The sequence below is a fragment of the Aythya ferina genome (assembly GCF_964211825.1).
Source record: "Aythya ferina genome assembly, chromosome: 1".
Taxonomy (NCBI): domain Eukaryota; kingdom Metazoa; phylum Chordata; class Aves; order Anseriformes; family Anatidae; genus Aythya; species Aythya ferina.
Genome location: NC_140296.1, coordinates 206,723,214 through 206,738,978, shown reverse-complemented (window position 1 = coordinate 206,738,978; position 15,765 = coordinate 206,723,214). Strand labels below are relative to the sequence as shown.

Sequence of the window (15,765 nt, the reverse complement as noted above, 5' to 3'; positions counted from 1 at the left end):
ATGGCGGCGGTCGGGGCGGCGGCGGCGGCGGCGGGAGCGGGGCTGTGAGCGCGGCGCCTCCCCCGGCCCGGCCCGGCCCGGCCCGGCCCGGCCCTGCCCGCCGCCATGGCCCGCCTGGCCGACTACTTCGTGCTCGTGGGCTACGACGCGGACAAGCGCGGTGAGCCGGGGCCGCCGCTGGCAGCTAACGCCGCGGGGGAGGGGCGCGGGCGGCGCCGGGACCGGGGGGCACCGGGAGGGACCGGGGGGGAACGGGGGGGGATGAGGGGAGATGAGGGGGACCGGGGGGAGCAGCGGGGGGGGTGGCGACGTGGCGGGGCGGCGGGGCGGGCCCGCGGCCGGTACCGGGGCCGGGCCCGGGGGCGGCTCCCGGAGCTCCCCGGGGCGGGGCCGGGGGGGGGCGGGCACCGGGAGACCCCCGGGGCAGGGCCGGGGCCGGGGCCGGGGCCGTGGCTCTGCCCGCAGCCCCCCCGCCCATCCCGGTACCGGCACCGGGCTCTGCCAGGCCCCGTTCGCACCCCCGGGGGCTGCGGGGACCGGGCCGGGCCCGTCCTGCCCCAGCGGGGGGCTGGGGGCCCGGGGGGCCCATCCCCACCCTGGCTCCGAGCACCGGGCACCGAGCAGCAGCCCCGGGGGTCCCGGTGCAGGGCCAGCTGAGCTCGGCCGCCTTCCCCTGCCGGTACCGGGAGCACCGGGCCCTGTCCCTGTGCGTGGTGCAGGGACGGGGGCGATGCTGGACCCGTGTCCGCGGCCCCGGGTGCTGGTGGTGCCGTGGCAGCGCCGTGTGGCCGCGCTGTGCCTGCCTCGATCCCCGCAGTTCCCCCTCCGGCTCCGTCCTGCACAGCCCGGTGCCGGTACCGGAGCTGTCGGTGGTGGCGGTGCCGTGGCAGGGGCCGGTGTCACGGCCGCCCGCTGCCAGCCCTCGGGGACCGGGGCTCCAGAAGGGACAAATCAACACCACCGGTCCTTGTGGTGCCGTCAGGGACCTGCCCGGGGATGTGCAGCCAGGTGCTGTGCTCAGTGGGCAGCCCCGTTACCTGTCAGCAATTAACAAGCCTCAATTAACGAGCCTCCTAACGATTCTCCTCACCTCACCGCTCAGTGGGGCCGCTGCTGCAGCGGGGCTGGAGGCGCTCAGGGCTCCGCGGCCCCACGGGGCCTGGGGTCTTTGGGCACTGTCCCTGCGGGTGGCTTGGTGGCCGGGCTGTGCTGTGCTACACGAGGCTGGGCTGCGTTTTCCCTCCTGCTGCAGCCCTAAGCCAGAGAATTGGCTGTCAGGACGGACGGACGGACGGATGGACGGATGGACAGCTGCTTACAGAGCTGTGTGGTGAGGAGGGGAGAGCACAGGGCACAACGAGGGGCTCCCAGCACACAGCCCGGGCGCTGTGCCCCTGGGGCTGCGCTGGAGGCCACCTTGGCCAGGAGATGGGGACGGCACCGGTGGCACCTTGCAAACGCCAGCCCCAGCAGTGACAGCAGGGCAGGCAGCTCTCCGTCCCGGCTGCGAGCCCAGCTGCCCTCCCTCGCAGCATTGGGGTGGTTTGGGGCAGGGGGTGCCTCGGAGCGACCTCAGGAGCCCCCGGTGAGGAGCCCGGGGCTGTGAGTGCCACGGAAGCGCGGTCTGGCAGGTATCTGGCCGGTACCTCTGTGCCCCCGATCCGATCCTGGGGGCCGTGGCAGCAATACTTGGTGTTCCCGTGCCGATTTCCTGCGCCACCTCCCAGGAGGGAGCCCCCCCCAGTGACTAATTGCCCCCCCCCCGTGACTAATTGCCCTGCAGGTCGGGGCGGACCCGGCAGGGCTGTGCAGTCCCCTCCCTGCCGCCCCAGCTGCCTGCTGCCAGCACCTCCGGGGGGGCTCGGGGGTCCTGCTGCGGCGCGGGGAGACCCTCAAGCAGCTGGGGAAGGGGCTCGGCTCTGCCTGCGAGACCCCCGAGCACCGATGGGGTTCGTGGGCAGATGGGGCAGGTCGGTGGCAGTGAAGGGGACCCCGGTGGCTCCATGCTGTCCCCAGGCACAGCTCGTTCTCTCGTTGTGCCTTCCTGGGAGCAAAACCGAAAGCGAGCGGAGGCGCCGCGAGGGCTGGGGAGAGGCAGGAAGCGGGGCTGGCGGGGGAGCCCGCTGCAGCCCCCGGGTCACGGTTGGCATCTCGGGGCTGCCAAGGGCCTGGCCCCCCCGGCACGCACCGTGCGGGGTCGTGGTGGCCTGCCCGGGATGGTGATGTCCTGCTGGGGATAGAGAAAAAGGATCCCACCGAGCCCTGGGATCGCCCCCCAGCTCCTGCTGGCTTCGTGTGCTCGGCCGAGGGGCTGCATCCTGCGGGGGCTGCGCACGGAGCCGGCAGAGGGAAGGGCCCCGCTCATCCAGGGGCTGTTCCCGTGCTGCCACCACAGCTCGCCTTTCTCTCGGGCTGTTCTCAGCCCCCCAGGCTCTCACAGCCCCACGGACGGGGAGGAACGGCCGCGCTGTGGGGCCGCTGTGGGGCCGGGCCTCCTGCCCGCCTGCTGCCCCCGGGGCCGGGAGGTTTCTCTCCGTCCTCTGTGGGCTGCGCGGGGCCGGATCTGTGCAGAGCAGCGCGGCCTCAGGGCGTGCCGAGGGCTCTCTTTGGGGTTTCTTTGGGATTTCTGTACGGAGCGCTGAGCGAACCACGGCCCCTTCCCTGTGGGGAGCTGGAAAACAACAATAAAATCGGGGATTTTAGGAAACGCCGCTCAGAACGAGCCCTGGTGAGCGCGCTGCTGGCTCTGCCCGTGTCCAAATTTGCAGCTGCCCTTCCGAGCCTCCTGCCCTCGTGCCCTCCGTGTGCAGCGCTTCTCTCCGGGCTGCTCTGTGCTTTGTTTGTGCCGAGCCCTTCAGCTGTTGCAGCAGGAAGGCAGGATCCTGCTCTAGGACTTGGCAGCAGAGCGGAAAAAACTCTCGGTGTGGAGGCCCGGCTGCGCGCGGAGCTGCTGGAGGACACGCGCTCCTCCCGGCCGTCCCAATGGTTTTCTCTCTGGTTCTGCAGCCTGCTCCGAGGGCTCTGGGCTCGCCGTGACTCCTGCCTGCTCCCAAAATGTTCCCTGGCGTTCTCCTTCACGAGGCACTCCGGAGGAGGACACGCAGCCGGTGCAGGCTGGAGGTGTCCCACCGCGTCCCGCTGTGCCGGGCGGGCACCGGGGAGCCCAGCCCGTGGGTGCTGGCAGCGAGCTCTGCTCCCCACACAGACATTTGGGGGCAGGAACACAGGAGGAGAGGACGTGATCCGTGCACACACGGCCTGCAGGGCTGTGCTGCTGCTGCCGGGAGTGGGGGCATCTCCCGTGCTGAGCCTGCCCCGTGCAGGGACATCCAGCCGTACCGGGAACCGCGACACCTCCATCCGTGTGCAGGGCTCATCGTGGTTTTTTTTGGGTGGCCTCGTCCTGGAGGAGACCCCCAGGTGCTGTGGGTCAGAGCGGGGGCACCTGGCAGCCCCTGGCCCTGCACAAGGACACGGAGCTGCTGGAGCGGGGCTGGGGCAGCTGCGGGGATGCTCGGGGTGGGAGCAGCTCCGTGGGGCTGGGGGCGTTGGGGGACCTCACGGTGCCTAACGGGGGGGTACGGCTGGGGAGGGGTCTTTATCAGGGCCTGTGGTGGTGGGACACGGCGTAAGGGCTTTAAAGTAGCAGAGGGCAGGCTGAGGTTGGGTGTAAGGAAGAAATTCTTTACTGCCAGGCCCTGCTGCAGGCTGCCCCATCCCCGGGGGTCTCAAGGCCGGGCCGGGGGCAGCGGGGGCTGGAGGAGGGGTCGTGCCCATGGTGAGGGGTCAGAACCAGGGGGGCCTTGAGGTCCCCACCAACCCAGCCCGTCCTGGGCTGCGTCCTGTGAATCTGCTCCCGTGGGTCAGAGGGGAGAAGTCCTGCGGTCGGGCAGCCTGGGGGGGCTGCGTGCTGCAGCCTGGGGGGGCTCCAGGCACGGCCCCGGGGCGCTGCCAGGGGGGTGATGCTCCGAAACCGCCTCCTACAGCACAAGAAGCATCTGGGGTAAAACTTTCCACCCGCTCACCTCTGCAGCTGGGAACCCCACGGCGTCACTGGGGGCGGGATGGAAAACTCAGCCCCGCCGTGGGCGGCCCTCCTCCCCCGTGGGCACCGTGTGTCACCCCGGGGGGGGCAGGTTGGGCCCTGCAGGGACTCCTGTGCCCGACAGCCGCGTGTGTGACAGCCCCAGCCCCGTGCAGAGCCTCCTGTGACAGCCCCAGCCCTGGGTCCTGCCCAGCCCTGCTCACCAGGAGCCTCCCTTGGGGCCGGGCTGCGCCCCGTGCCGAGCTGCCAGCCCCGTGTGTCACGGTTCGGGCAGAGGGGGTGACCGTGAGGAGGAAGCACCCTTTGGAAACGTATGCCGTGACCGAATTCTTCCACTGTTAGTAATATTTTGCTCGCTGCCAGTGAGAATTTTGCAAATTCTTGAAAATTTCTCTCGCTTCGGCCTGCGTTTTCCTCAGCTCAGGCAGCAGGAACCCGAGGGCTTTGTTCCCAGCCGGTTTTATTTCCCGGTTCCTGGCGCTGCAGTGCCAGATCCGAGGAGCAGCTGTGGTCCTGTGGATGCTGAAAGCAAACAAACACGGGGAAGGCTCGGCCGCAGCAGGGCCGTGCCCTGCCCTTTGCCCAGCGGCTCCACCGGTGCCTCGCTGGGATGGAGATGGCGCGGAGGAGCCCCCGGTGCCATGGTCCTGCGGGCACGGCCGGGTCTCCTTCCATCCTCATCCACTGTGATCACAGCACGAAGCCTCACGGGCCGGGCTGCTTCACCCCGAGGCTGTGATGTGCTGGATGCCCCCGTGCCATTGTGGCAGGTACCGGGAGTGCCACGGGGCAGCGATCGTCCTGCTCCAGGAGCGTGTCCATGAGCGCGCACATCCCTGCCGGCTTGGCAGCAGGAGGAGCCGCGGTGCCCGGGGTGCCGGGGGGCTCCCTGTGAGCGCCGGCCACCCCGAGGAGCAGGGGCCCTTCCCTTGTGCCGATTCCAGTCCCCTCTTTGTTTATGGCGTGGCTCAGAAGCGGCCACGTGTCAGTGAGCAGGAGCAGCCCGTGCGTTTGGCAGCTGCGATTTGGATAGCCGTGCCTGGGAGTCTTGTTGTTGTGTTTTTTTTCTGACTGCTTTTCGATCGAAGTGGTGCGGCAGGGTGTTTTTTGGGGGAGGAAGAATTGAAGCTGTCTGTTTGCTAGACGCATTGGTGTTGTGGGTAGCCGTAGGAAGTGGAGCAGAAACGAGGCAGGCTGACTGCCTCGGCGCTACGTCACCTTCCTCCCCGAACCGCGCTGATGGCCCAGATAAGCGCGCCTTCGCTCCGGCTGAGTCACGGCCCCTGCAGCGCCGAGGGAGGCGATGCTGCGCTGCTGCCCCCACGCCCGGCCCGATTTGGGCAGCCTCTGGGGTTGATTTGGGCAGCCTCTGGGTTCTCCTGGCATGGGGCGTCCCGAGGGAGCCCCGCGACGCAGCCACCCTGGTGCTCAGTGCGCCCGTCCCTCGCTCTTCTGGAGCAGGCGATGGCCTCCGATGCCGTTTTAGGGACCTTGCCCAGCATTTAGGGACTTTGCCCAGGTGTGGGTACCTGCAGCCAGGCACCAGTGTTGTGCGAGCAGAGCTGTGCCTGTGGGTCGACACCTGGGAGGTCTGTGCTAAATCCCGTGCTAGCCCCAGCCGGGGGGTTTGGGCGCGCTGGGTGCGCAGAGGCCCTGTGCCAGGGCCAGGTGCCCGCATGGCCGCGTGCAGCAGGACCACAGTGGGTCCCGGTGTGGTCCTCCCCCCATCCAGCCCTTCCCCACTGCGGGGGCTGCCCCCTGCGGCCCCCCACCCCCACGGCTCCCCCCCCACCAGGAGCTGGAGCCGGGGTGGGCGCAGCTGCGGGCAGCGGGACGCGGCCGGGCGCTGGCCTGGGACACAGCATCTCTGTTCGGCGCTGAATAGGACGCGGCCGGAGGACAATTGCTCGCTTCAGCTCCTTCTGGAGGAGCGGCTGTGGTGGCAGCAGGGGTATCGGCGAGGGGCTGCGTCACCGCTTTTATTTAGCAGTGAGAGCAGCGCGGCGCTCCCGGCTTCGTGCGGCGCTCGGCATGCGCGGGTGGCTGCGAGTGAGAGGGCTCCTCCGTGCCGCTGGGCTTCGTCAGCTGGCGTGGCAGGGCTCGCCACGAAAAGCCAGGTGATTAGAAACGGGGAGAGATAAGCTCCTGGGTGAGATGAATGTGAACTGAGCAGACCTATTTAGGAAGGAGGGCAGGCAGCGTGCGCGGTGCCGTGCGGCGTCCCAGAGATAGGCTGCTCCAGTTCGCTTCCTAACGAGCAGAATGAGCCCCCTGGCAAAAAAAAAAAAAAAAATGCTGATTTATTGTCAGTTTATTGCCAATTATCTGCAGGGGTGACTCCGATGGGCCAGCAGTGGCTTGGATGTGAGGACAGTGTCACTTCAGGTGCGGGTGCAGCTTCACCGCGTGGGTCAGCGCCCGTCGGCAGAGGCAGCTCGGGAAGCTCCCGTGCGGGCAGCGCTGGCTAAAACGGATCCCGTGTGTGCACGTACCCCTGTCAGAGATCAAACCTGGGCACCCAGCCCTAGCGCGATGGCTCCTGTTTTTTGGCTCCGTTTGAGATGTTAGAGTGGATAAGCAAATCTCAGCCTCGCTGCTGCAGCGCGGCCGGCGGTGTGCTTAAAGCCCAGATGAGCGCAGCGGCACGGGCTGCGATAACCGGGAGTCGGCGGGGTCTGCTGCTGCCCGGGGGCATGGCAGTGCTTTTTTTTTTTCCCCTAGAAGGCGAGGAGTGATCCCACACGGCTCCATGAGCGGGGCAGGAGCAGCCCCAGCCGATCTGTGTCTCTGAGCCGAGGGCTGGGGATCCCTGTGGCGCGGGCAGCAGGAGCTGGGGGCTGAAGAGCTGTGGGCAGCCAGTTACACACGGGGGGAGCTGGGCGGTCAGGACAACTGCAGCAGGTCCCGTAATGTTAATTATGGCCTCCCTAATGAGCTGGGGCAGGTCTGTCGTTAGCATTCCCAGCCAGTTGGGACGAGGGAGTTGCCAGCACCTTCTGGCACAGAAGTGATTTATGGAGCGCCTCGTGCCCCTGCGCTGAGCACCAACTTCCCCGCCGTCACCCCAGGGACTCCCCGGGGGCCCTCGGCCCTTGCTGGGCGTGGGACACCTGGGAACTGGGAGATGTGGTGAGGAGGTGGGGGCGCAGGGAGTCACTGAGGTGAGGGGCCGGGTGGTGGGGGTGCCCTGCAGCCTCCCGGGGTCGCAGCGGGGAGCTGGTGCCCTCGCTGTGCGGACGCTGCTGGTCCGGGCGGCTCGTTAGGGTAATTGCACAGTGGCTGTGGATCAGAGGAGCGGCTCCGTTCCCAGCAGTGCATTTAAAGTGAGTGAGGAACAAAAAACGTCGGAGGCCTTAGGGGAGATTTTTCATTCCCCAGCTCTAGGGTAGCTCCCGTCGGGTTTTGGTTACCGCCTGCGTTTCTCGTTTTCCAGGCCCTTGTAGCGCCCTTTTCCCTGGCAGCTCGGCGTGGGGAGCTGTCCCTGACTGGAAGAGGATCCGCTCCCGCCTGGCCGTTTCCTCGAAGGCTCTGTGTGAAGCGGAGCTGGGCAGGAGCAGCCGGCGTGCCCGGGCTGTGGAGCAGGGCAGCGAGCAGCGGCGCTGCCAGCAGCGTGCGCGGGGCCGTGAGCTGCAGCTCCTGCAGCTGCTGGCGGGGGAATTCCTGCTGCTGAATCGCGCTGCTTGTTCTGCCTTGGCTTCAGGCTCTCCGAGTTTCCCTCAGCTGCCTTGACCGTGCTCTGGTTTTGCTCTTTATTTTCCTCCGTTTGGACTGGTTTTGGGCTGTTTGGAGGCTTCCTCGCTTGCTTCGCGCAGTTATCTGCCTCCTTCCTGCTGTAACCTTCCCAGCTCCGTTCTGTTTTCCCTCTGAGTGCTGGCAGTGGAGGCCGCTTGGGCAGTTAAGGAAGCAGAGGATGGGGATGTTGGCTCTTCCCTACTGACCTCAACTTTTCTCAGCAACTCTCACTTTGTAGAACTGCCTCAGAAACGCTGCTTCTCAGGGAAATTCCTCAGCGTGGAGGATGTCGGGGTGATCACGTTGGATGTTTTTAAAAACTGATGCTCCTTCGCAAGGTTTGTCCCATTTTTAGACTCGTGTCCCTCCAGAATGAGCTGTCCCAGGGGACGGCCGGGATTGCTGCTTGGGCCATTCCCTTTGGAGAGTTCACCTGTGGCTGGTCCTGGCACCGTCACCACCGGCAGCCTCCGTGTTTGATGTGATGGCTGGGGGCAGCCTGGAGCAGGAGAAGGAGCAAGGTGTGAGCTCCGAGAGCCCCTCTGCGTGGGGCTGCAGCCACGGGCAGGTTGGTCGTGGTGCCGTGCTCCGTGGCCGTGCCCGCTGCCTCCCATCACCTCCGCGCCTTGTGGCCGGGGCCAGCCCCGTGTCCCCGCGGTGGTGGCGTTGGCGAGGAGGTGCCAGCCCCTCTCCTGCCCCCCGTCCCACCTCCTTGGTCTGGGGACTCGCTCAGTTCGAGCCTCTGAGGGGGGAAGGAGCTGGGTTTGAGGCCGTGGGGTGGCCGGGCTGTGTCAGGCGGTGTCTTGGAGATGTTGGTTGGGGCGCTGGGTGTCGGTGCCACTGGTGTTGGTGCTGCTGGGTTTGCTGGCACAGGGAAGGGCTGGCCGAGGCCACGATGCCTCCAGGACCTGAGGCTGCACCAGGCTGCTGGGAGAACAAATGAGATAAACCCCAGAGAACCGAATTTTTGGCAGGGGTGGACGGAGTGTTGTGAAACCCCAGAGGCGTGCAGCTATCGCCTTACTCACAGGTGCGGTGAGGGGCACGACGGTAAGGTCATTCAGCGGGAAAGCTGAGCACGCCTCCCCAAAACGAGGTCAGAACCTCTCCTTCTTCATGGACTCGGCCTTTCCGCAGAAGGTTTTGCACATGAAAAAGTAGCTGCATGTTCTCAAAGGCTCTTGAAAAGCATCCGTGGGCACATCTTGGCCCCGTCTCCTGGATGCGAAGCGTCTCGGTGGCGTCAGGCCAAGGGGAAGGAGCGCGCTGTCGTCGGGTGCTGTCGTGGGACACTGGGCTGGACGACAGCACCACGAGTGCTGCTCCGATGGGGATGGGAACGCAGCCACAGGGCAGCCATGAGCCCAGCGCAGCGCAGGGGCTGCGGTGCCTCCGAGTCAGCTGCTGGAGAAGGAAATCTGTGGCCACGGCCCGGGAGGCAGCAGGAGAGGAGCAGCCACGGCACGGCAGGCTGCAGTGGGAGCGGGACCGGCGGTGCTCCTGCAGCCTCTGTGCTGTGACCCTGGGAGCTGCCGCCCTCGTCTGTGGCTCGTGGTGGTGGCTCCTTGTGGATCCGCACACGGCAGAGGGTGAGAAGTGAAAATCCTGGGCACAAAGCTCTACCAGCACGCTGCTCTCATCCCAGCAGGATGGTGTCCTGGTGCCCTGCCCGCGGAGGGGACCCTGGTTTGGGGGCTGAGGGGCTGCCCGCGGCCGTGCTCCAACAGCAGCACTGGGAGCTGCTCGAGGACAACGCCCCCGTGCAGTTTTTTAAAAAACAAACAAAAAGCCAAGCAAACCAACCCCGCCTCTCCGCGCAATTGCCACAGCTTTTGCCCTACTTCTGCCACGGGAAGGAGCCGCATCCTGGGCTCCAAGGGGTGATTGCAGAACCCAGGGCCGTCCTGCTGCAGGGGGGGTGCGGGGGCCTGAAGCACTCCCTTCAAACAGGGGTGTCCTCAGAGCTTTGAGGCAGGGGCTGGAGGTCCCCGGGGTCCGGGAGGCGCACGGGGAGCTGGCCGTGGTCTGCAGGCATGCACTGCAGGAGGTGAGAGAGGTTATAAGGAGAAAATGGGACTGGTGGCACTGGGGAGCAGGCAGGGTGGGAGCAGGGAGCTGTCTCGGGTACCTCCAACGCCTGCAGCTGCTCTAGGTGCGGTGTTAGGTGTCTGCACGGGGAGAGGTGGGGGTGACCCGGCCCTGAGGTACGGCCCTGGGAGGAAGGGGCCGTCCAGCAGCCTGGTCACTACTCGCTTCAGCCAGCTTGAAGTCTGTTACACGGCTGTGCTGGGGATTAAAGGTTTGTCCTGGCAGCGGGCAGTCCGCCCCACGGAGCTGTCTGTGCTCTGTTCCTGCACCCGTACCCATGGAACGGCACCGCCGAGGTTCTCGAGTAGCTCGTTGCCCTTGGAAAGCACACCCATGCCAGGTAACGTCGTGTTTGTGCTTCAGAGGTCCATTTTCTCCTGGTTGCACTCTGTCTGACACCACCTTTTCCACCTGAGCCCACGCACGCTTCAGTCCATGGCTGAGGCAGGGGCAGGGGGCTTTGGGTGGCCGCTGTCGTGCCCTTTGTGGCCTCTCCACGAAGGTGGAACCGAGTGAGGTGCAGTGATGCTGGAGGCAGGCAGAGGAGCCGTGCGGTGCCACCAAGCTGCCAGGGAGCGCTGCGGGGTGTCGGGACGAGGGATGTGTGGTTGTATCGGGGTGCTGGTGCCCGGTGAGCTCCCCGCTGTTGGTTGGGGACGCAGCGAGACCTGCACGGGGCAGCCCTGCGGGGTGAGCTCCGGGGGCCAGGGCTTCAGGGCAGGGCTGGGGATTTGCAGAGCTTCCAGATGGAGACGCTGCTGGGAGTTAATGTAAATCCTGGGATTTACTGGTGTTTCCAGCACCAAGCAGCGCGTTGTTTGGTGGCCCTCTTGCCGGGTGAGGCTGCTGCACTCTGTGCCCACGGAGAGCTGGGGGAGCATCGCTGCACCACGTGCCGTCCCAGCAGCCCTGCAGCAACCGGGCTCCGGGGGGCGGTGGGGCCCTGGTTCAGCCCCTCCCGTGGTCGCAGCCTCCTTGAGGATCTCCAGGAAGGTCCTTCCCAGCCCCGGCTCCTGCTGCTCAGCAGCTCTGAGCCAACCAAGCTCCTTTCCCCAGCCGGGCTGGCGCGGCTGGGGGCGGTCGGTGAGTGATGGGATCCTGGGGGCACGCGGACCTGGGCGGGCAGGGAAAGGCCATGGGCAGGAGCTGCGTGTCTGGAGCTCCCCACGGGAACGGGCTGGTGAGGTCGGGAGGCTTTGTAAGACCTGGCTGCACCTTTCCCTCTTCTCCAAAGGCCTTTGGGGCTGGAGGTGTGGAAGCCACAGCGGAGGCAAATCGGGTTCCACATCCAGCAGCTCGCTGGTGTGGGGAGCAGAGCCCAGGGGGTGACTGGGGGTACTGGGGGGCCTCTCCCCGCATGGCTCTGCCCCACACCTCGCTGAGCACCCTTCACCATGGAGCTTCTCCAGCTCGGGCTGAGCCCAGAGGGACATAGCCCGTGTGCTGACTGCTCCATGCTGTACCGACGGCACCGCATGGACACTCGCTGGGGCACGGCGGCTTTGGGATTTGCAGAGGGGCTCTGCGGTCAGTTTGTGTCCCTACACAGAAACCAGGAGGGACCCCTCATGCCTGTGCTGCCACCGTGTTTGTGGCTTCTCCATTTCTGCAGGATCTGAGCAGGTTTCAGTCCGAGAATTCGGAACCAGCGGCTTCCTGCTGGTTGTTGGCGCGTCCTCCAGCAGCTCCCCCTGCGCCCGCACGGAGCTGTCCTAGCGGGCAGGATCCTTCCCAAACAGGACCCCGTTAGCATCTCTCCTGAGGAGAGGCAATCAGCGAGCTGAATTGATGCACTTCAGACAATAAAACTGAGCCAGGGGCGATGACACTTCGTACCTGGGGAGCCGGCAGCAGCGTGCGTTGTGCTGCGGTGCCCCTGAGCTCGTGGGCACGCCGCGCCTGCGCGCGCCTCTCCCCGGGGCCGCCCGCTCTCCTCGCTCTGCTAACTAAAATCGTGTTCCTGCTATTGTTTGCTGTTGTCACTCTGAGAAAAAAAAAAAAAAGAAAAGCACAAAAACTTTTGTGGGCTGAAGGGGACCAAGCAGGAAGCCGGGGTGTGCTGTGCAGCCTGCGGGCCCTCGCTCCTCTTCCCTTATATAGACGCAGTCGCCGCGTACCCGATGGTCGCGAGGTGGCTGCGGCCACGGCCCTTTCGCTCTCTGCCTGCCCAAGGGGATGTGAGAGCAGTGCCGGGAGGAGCTGCTGCCTGCCAGCCTCGTGTGTGTGGCCCTGTACAGCTGCTTGCTGCGTGGGGCCTGCATCTTGGTGCCCTGCGAGCATCCGTGCTCACTGCCTGCCCCTGCCTCCCGAGCTGTGCACCGTGTGCCGCCTGGCCCGGCCTGATGCTGGCTGCTGCCACGCTGACTGCTGCTGCTCTCGGGCTGTTTGTGGGCTCCTCACCCACGGTCTGCTGGCTCTGAGGCCCCCGGGTGTGCACAGCAGAGCCCCTCGCCCGGGAGAAGCTGGGAGCTCGGCAGGAGGAGAGGAAGGGCTGCGCTGTCTGGGTGCACGCGCTCGCCCAGCCTGGTGCCCCTTTCACCTCCTGCTGTGGCTCCGTGCTGTGGTTTGCTCTGGGGCAAAGCAGTCCCAGCCCCTGCGTCTATTCCAAGTCAGTCCCTTCAGCTTGAGAGCTCGGGCAGAATTCACTTTTTAGCACCCTGTGGTTCTTAAAGGCTGAGGACCTCGCTTCTCCAGCCTGATGGCTGCGGGCAGGGGGTCCTGCACTGCACCCACTGCTCCTGCACCTCGGGGTCTGGCCCCGTGCACAGGGCACGTGGAGATGCTCACCATGAGCACACCAAACCGTGGCCCTCTTCTGATGCTCGAGGGGCATCCGTGCTGGCAGCCTGGCACCACGTCAGTTGGCAGCTCTGGCTCCGGGCAGGATTACTTTGGGACTAGGGGGCGGTTTGTGCGCTGTGTTGGTTTTGTGTGTCGGCTGCTTGTGTCGTTGCTTTGTTTTCCCGCAGCGTGAAAGTTTCGCTCTTGGTTTCTTTTCCCCTGCTCTATCAAGAACAACAGTTGTTTTTCCACTTGACGCTCCTCTTTTTGTGCAGTCCCCAGCAGTCGGCCCGCCCGCGTTGGACTTTGTTTCCTCTGCACCCCCGTTAGCGCTGCCGACAGCGAGAGACTCGGCGCTGAGATTGATGAGCTAAAAGCGAAGCGGGGCGGCAGGCAGTGCCCCCAGCAGCCTGTGCAGTGCTTGCAGCCTGCCTTCTGGAGCAGCAGGCGGTGTGGAGGTGGGGAAGGGGCTCTTTGGGCGTTTTGGTCACAGTCCAGTGGCTCCAGGCGAGGTGGGCGCCGTCCCCACCCTGCGGGGGCTTCTTCCTCGCGGCAGCACGCGCCCTGTAGCCAGCGCCTGTGGGCTTGGCTGTATGGAAATCTGCGTTAATTCACACAGAAACCTTCAGGCATGTTGGAGGAAAGGCTTGAAACCTGCCTAAAACTTGATGTGTTCCCTGGTTGGAGGGGTTTCTGTGCTGTGCTGGGGTCGGGACGGAGCCCCACCGGTGCGGGGAGCGGTGCCCGGTTGGAGGAGCTGCCCCCGGGAGTTGTTCCCCCCGTGCAGTTCCTCCACTTCAGCTCCTGTTTTAGGTTTGGTTTTGATTTTGGTCATGTTTTCTCTTTCCCCACGTGGTAGCTCAGTAGGTTATTAATATCTTCTCTGTGGTGGGAGGCTCGGCCCCTGCAGGGTGTGAGTCTCTTTACAAATGGCCAAAATCTTCGAAAATGAGGGTTTGGGATCTGTCGGGAGCCAACGCTCCCCGTGGCGTGTCCTGCAATCGTGTGGGGGGCAGTTTTTTCCCTCGAGTCTCTTGGGATAAGTTGTGAAATCTGATTTAGGGGAGCAAATGTGGCAAGGAGCCGTTCACAAACGCTGAGCGGTGCCGCGCGTTGCGGAGCACCCTGCGTCTCCCAGCCCCGTGGGCACCTCGCGTGGGTTGAGTCACGCCGAGCCCTCTGTCGCTGGAGGCTTGCCTGGCTGCTCACTGCCTCCTGCGCCGTGCTGGAGCTCAGCGTGGAGCTTTTTCTCCCCTTTTTCTCCTGTTTTTCTCCCCTTTTTCTCCCCCTTTTCTCCCCTGTGGGCTGCAGCTCTGTGATTTCTCTCTGGGGGACGAGGACAGTAAAACGCAGCAGCAGCAACCTGTGGTGGGGGCGCCGAAATGGGGCACGGGGCCTGTGCTGGTGGCGAGGGCTGGGGCTGGTTGCATCCTTTGGACTCCTTGGCTGCTGCCCCCGTGGATCTTAGGCACACTTGGGCAGCCCCTGTGCCCCCGGGGCGTTACTGCCCGCGGGGGGAGCAGCGCAGGGCTCGGCACACGCAGCTCCTTCACCCACCTCAGGGGCAGAGCTGCTGGCAGTGACCTAAAGCCACCGATGGCTCGGGTGAGTGCGTGGCAGAGCTGCTGGAGGGGCGCTGCCAAGAGGTTCCGACTGGTCTATGAGGTAGTGGCAAAACTGCCCTAACTTAGATTGTAAGATTAACCGTTTCTGTGAACTCAGGCATCTCATTGCTAAGAGGCTGTGATTACTCTTTTTTAAAAAATAACTTCAGTGTGGAAGAACTAGAGCCCTTATAGATGGGACGGAGGCTGGTTGGTGTTCCCGATGCCCAGTGAGGCAGGCTGGAGGCTTCCTGTCCCCTGACACCAGGGAGTTGGGCAGCTTTCGCTTTGCTTTGCAGCTGGTTGTCCTCCTGGAAATCTCTGTCTCGGGGGGTGAAACGGGCATAGTGAAGAGAAGAGGATGAAGCCCTGCTGAGATCTGTCTGAAGCAGGGCAATGGAGGAGGCGAGGGCTGGAGCTGCAGTGGTGTTGGCGAGGTGGGACGGGAGCGAGCAGCGAGCGGAGCCTCGGTGAGGTGCCTCGGCCATGGCATCGGTTGGACGCTGCCTTCTCCAGCTGCAGGAACCCTGACGGCCTTCAGGACATCTCAGTGCACCAGCAGTGCTCTTCCCTCATCTAGCAGCAGGTTGTCAGACCCTGAGAGGGGTGAAGCACCAGCACGGAGCCCCACGGGCTTCTCTCACCCTCAAAATCAGTCTCAAGTTGTCTCACGGCTCCCCTGGCTCTCTGGGAGGCTGTAGCTGTGGGGAAGGGAGGCGTTTTCAGGCCATGTGCAGCTCCTTCCAGCCTCTTCCTCTGCTTTCCAGGATCTGGTTCCCACTTTTGGGGCTGATAAACCCGAGGGAGGACCCCGGGGTGGGCAGGGGCAGGCACTGATGTCTCCTGCCTGCCCGGTGCCTCGGTCCTGCTGATTTCGGAGAGGAGGAGGAGGATTTTGTTTCCAGCTCCTGAGTTAGGCTGCACAGCGTCCCCTTGCCTAATCACACAGTGCCTCTCCTGCACCGAGGTGGCTGATGTGCTGCATCGTCTGCAGGATTCTCCCCTGGGGCTGCTGTCAGTCTGTCTGTCTGTCTGTCTGTCTGCAAGGAGGGCGCTGCTCCTGCAGGAGCCGTGCTGCGAGCTGGGTGCGCTGGTGGGGCGCAGGCTGTGCCTTTGGTGTCCCAAGGCAGCGATTCCCCCCTGCACAGAGCGGCTGCCGTGGCCAGGCTGGAGCTGAGAGGTGCTGCACACGCTGCTGCTCTCCAAGAGGTGCCCGGAGGTGCTGGACCTGCTCGTGGAGATACGTGTCCCCGCCGCCCGGCGTGGTGCCGCCCGTCCTTCCCTCCGAGCTCCAGCGACCTCAGGGGACTCCCCAGCCTCTTAAAGGCTTTCCAGCTAAGCAGCGAGTCCCAGCTCGCCGGGGAGCTGCTCGCATGGAAGCCGAAGGGGAATGTGTCGGTTCTCCCTCCTAGCAGGGCTGAGGTTAGCGCTGCTCTCAGTTCCCGTTAGCAGCAGCCCCGTCCCCCTCTGGGCTTGGCTGCCCTGGCGCGCTCGGAGAGGTTCCTGCAGGAACCG

The 15,765-nt window shown here is 65.2% G+C and overlaps 1 protein-coding gene across 7 annotated transcripts in view; it reads left to right on the top strand.

The window, feature by feature from the left end:
- SBF1 (SET binding factor 1) overlaps positions 1 to 15,765 on the top strand; it is a 62,240-nt gene continuing 46,475 nt past the window's right edge. For all 7 annotated transcript variants that reach the window (XM_084520548.1, XM_084520546.1, XM_084520543.1 and 4 more), the window contains exon 1: positions 1 to 160. In XM_084520548.1, the coding sequence (XP_084376674.1) occupies positions 106 to 160 (55 nt within the window). In that variant the 5' untranslated portion in view covers positions 1 to 105. The remainder of the gene's footprint in view (positions 161 to 15,765) is intronic.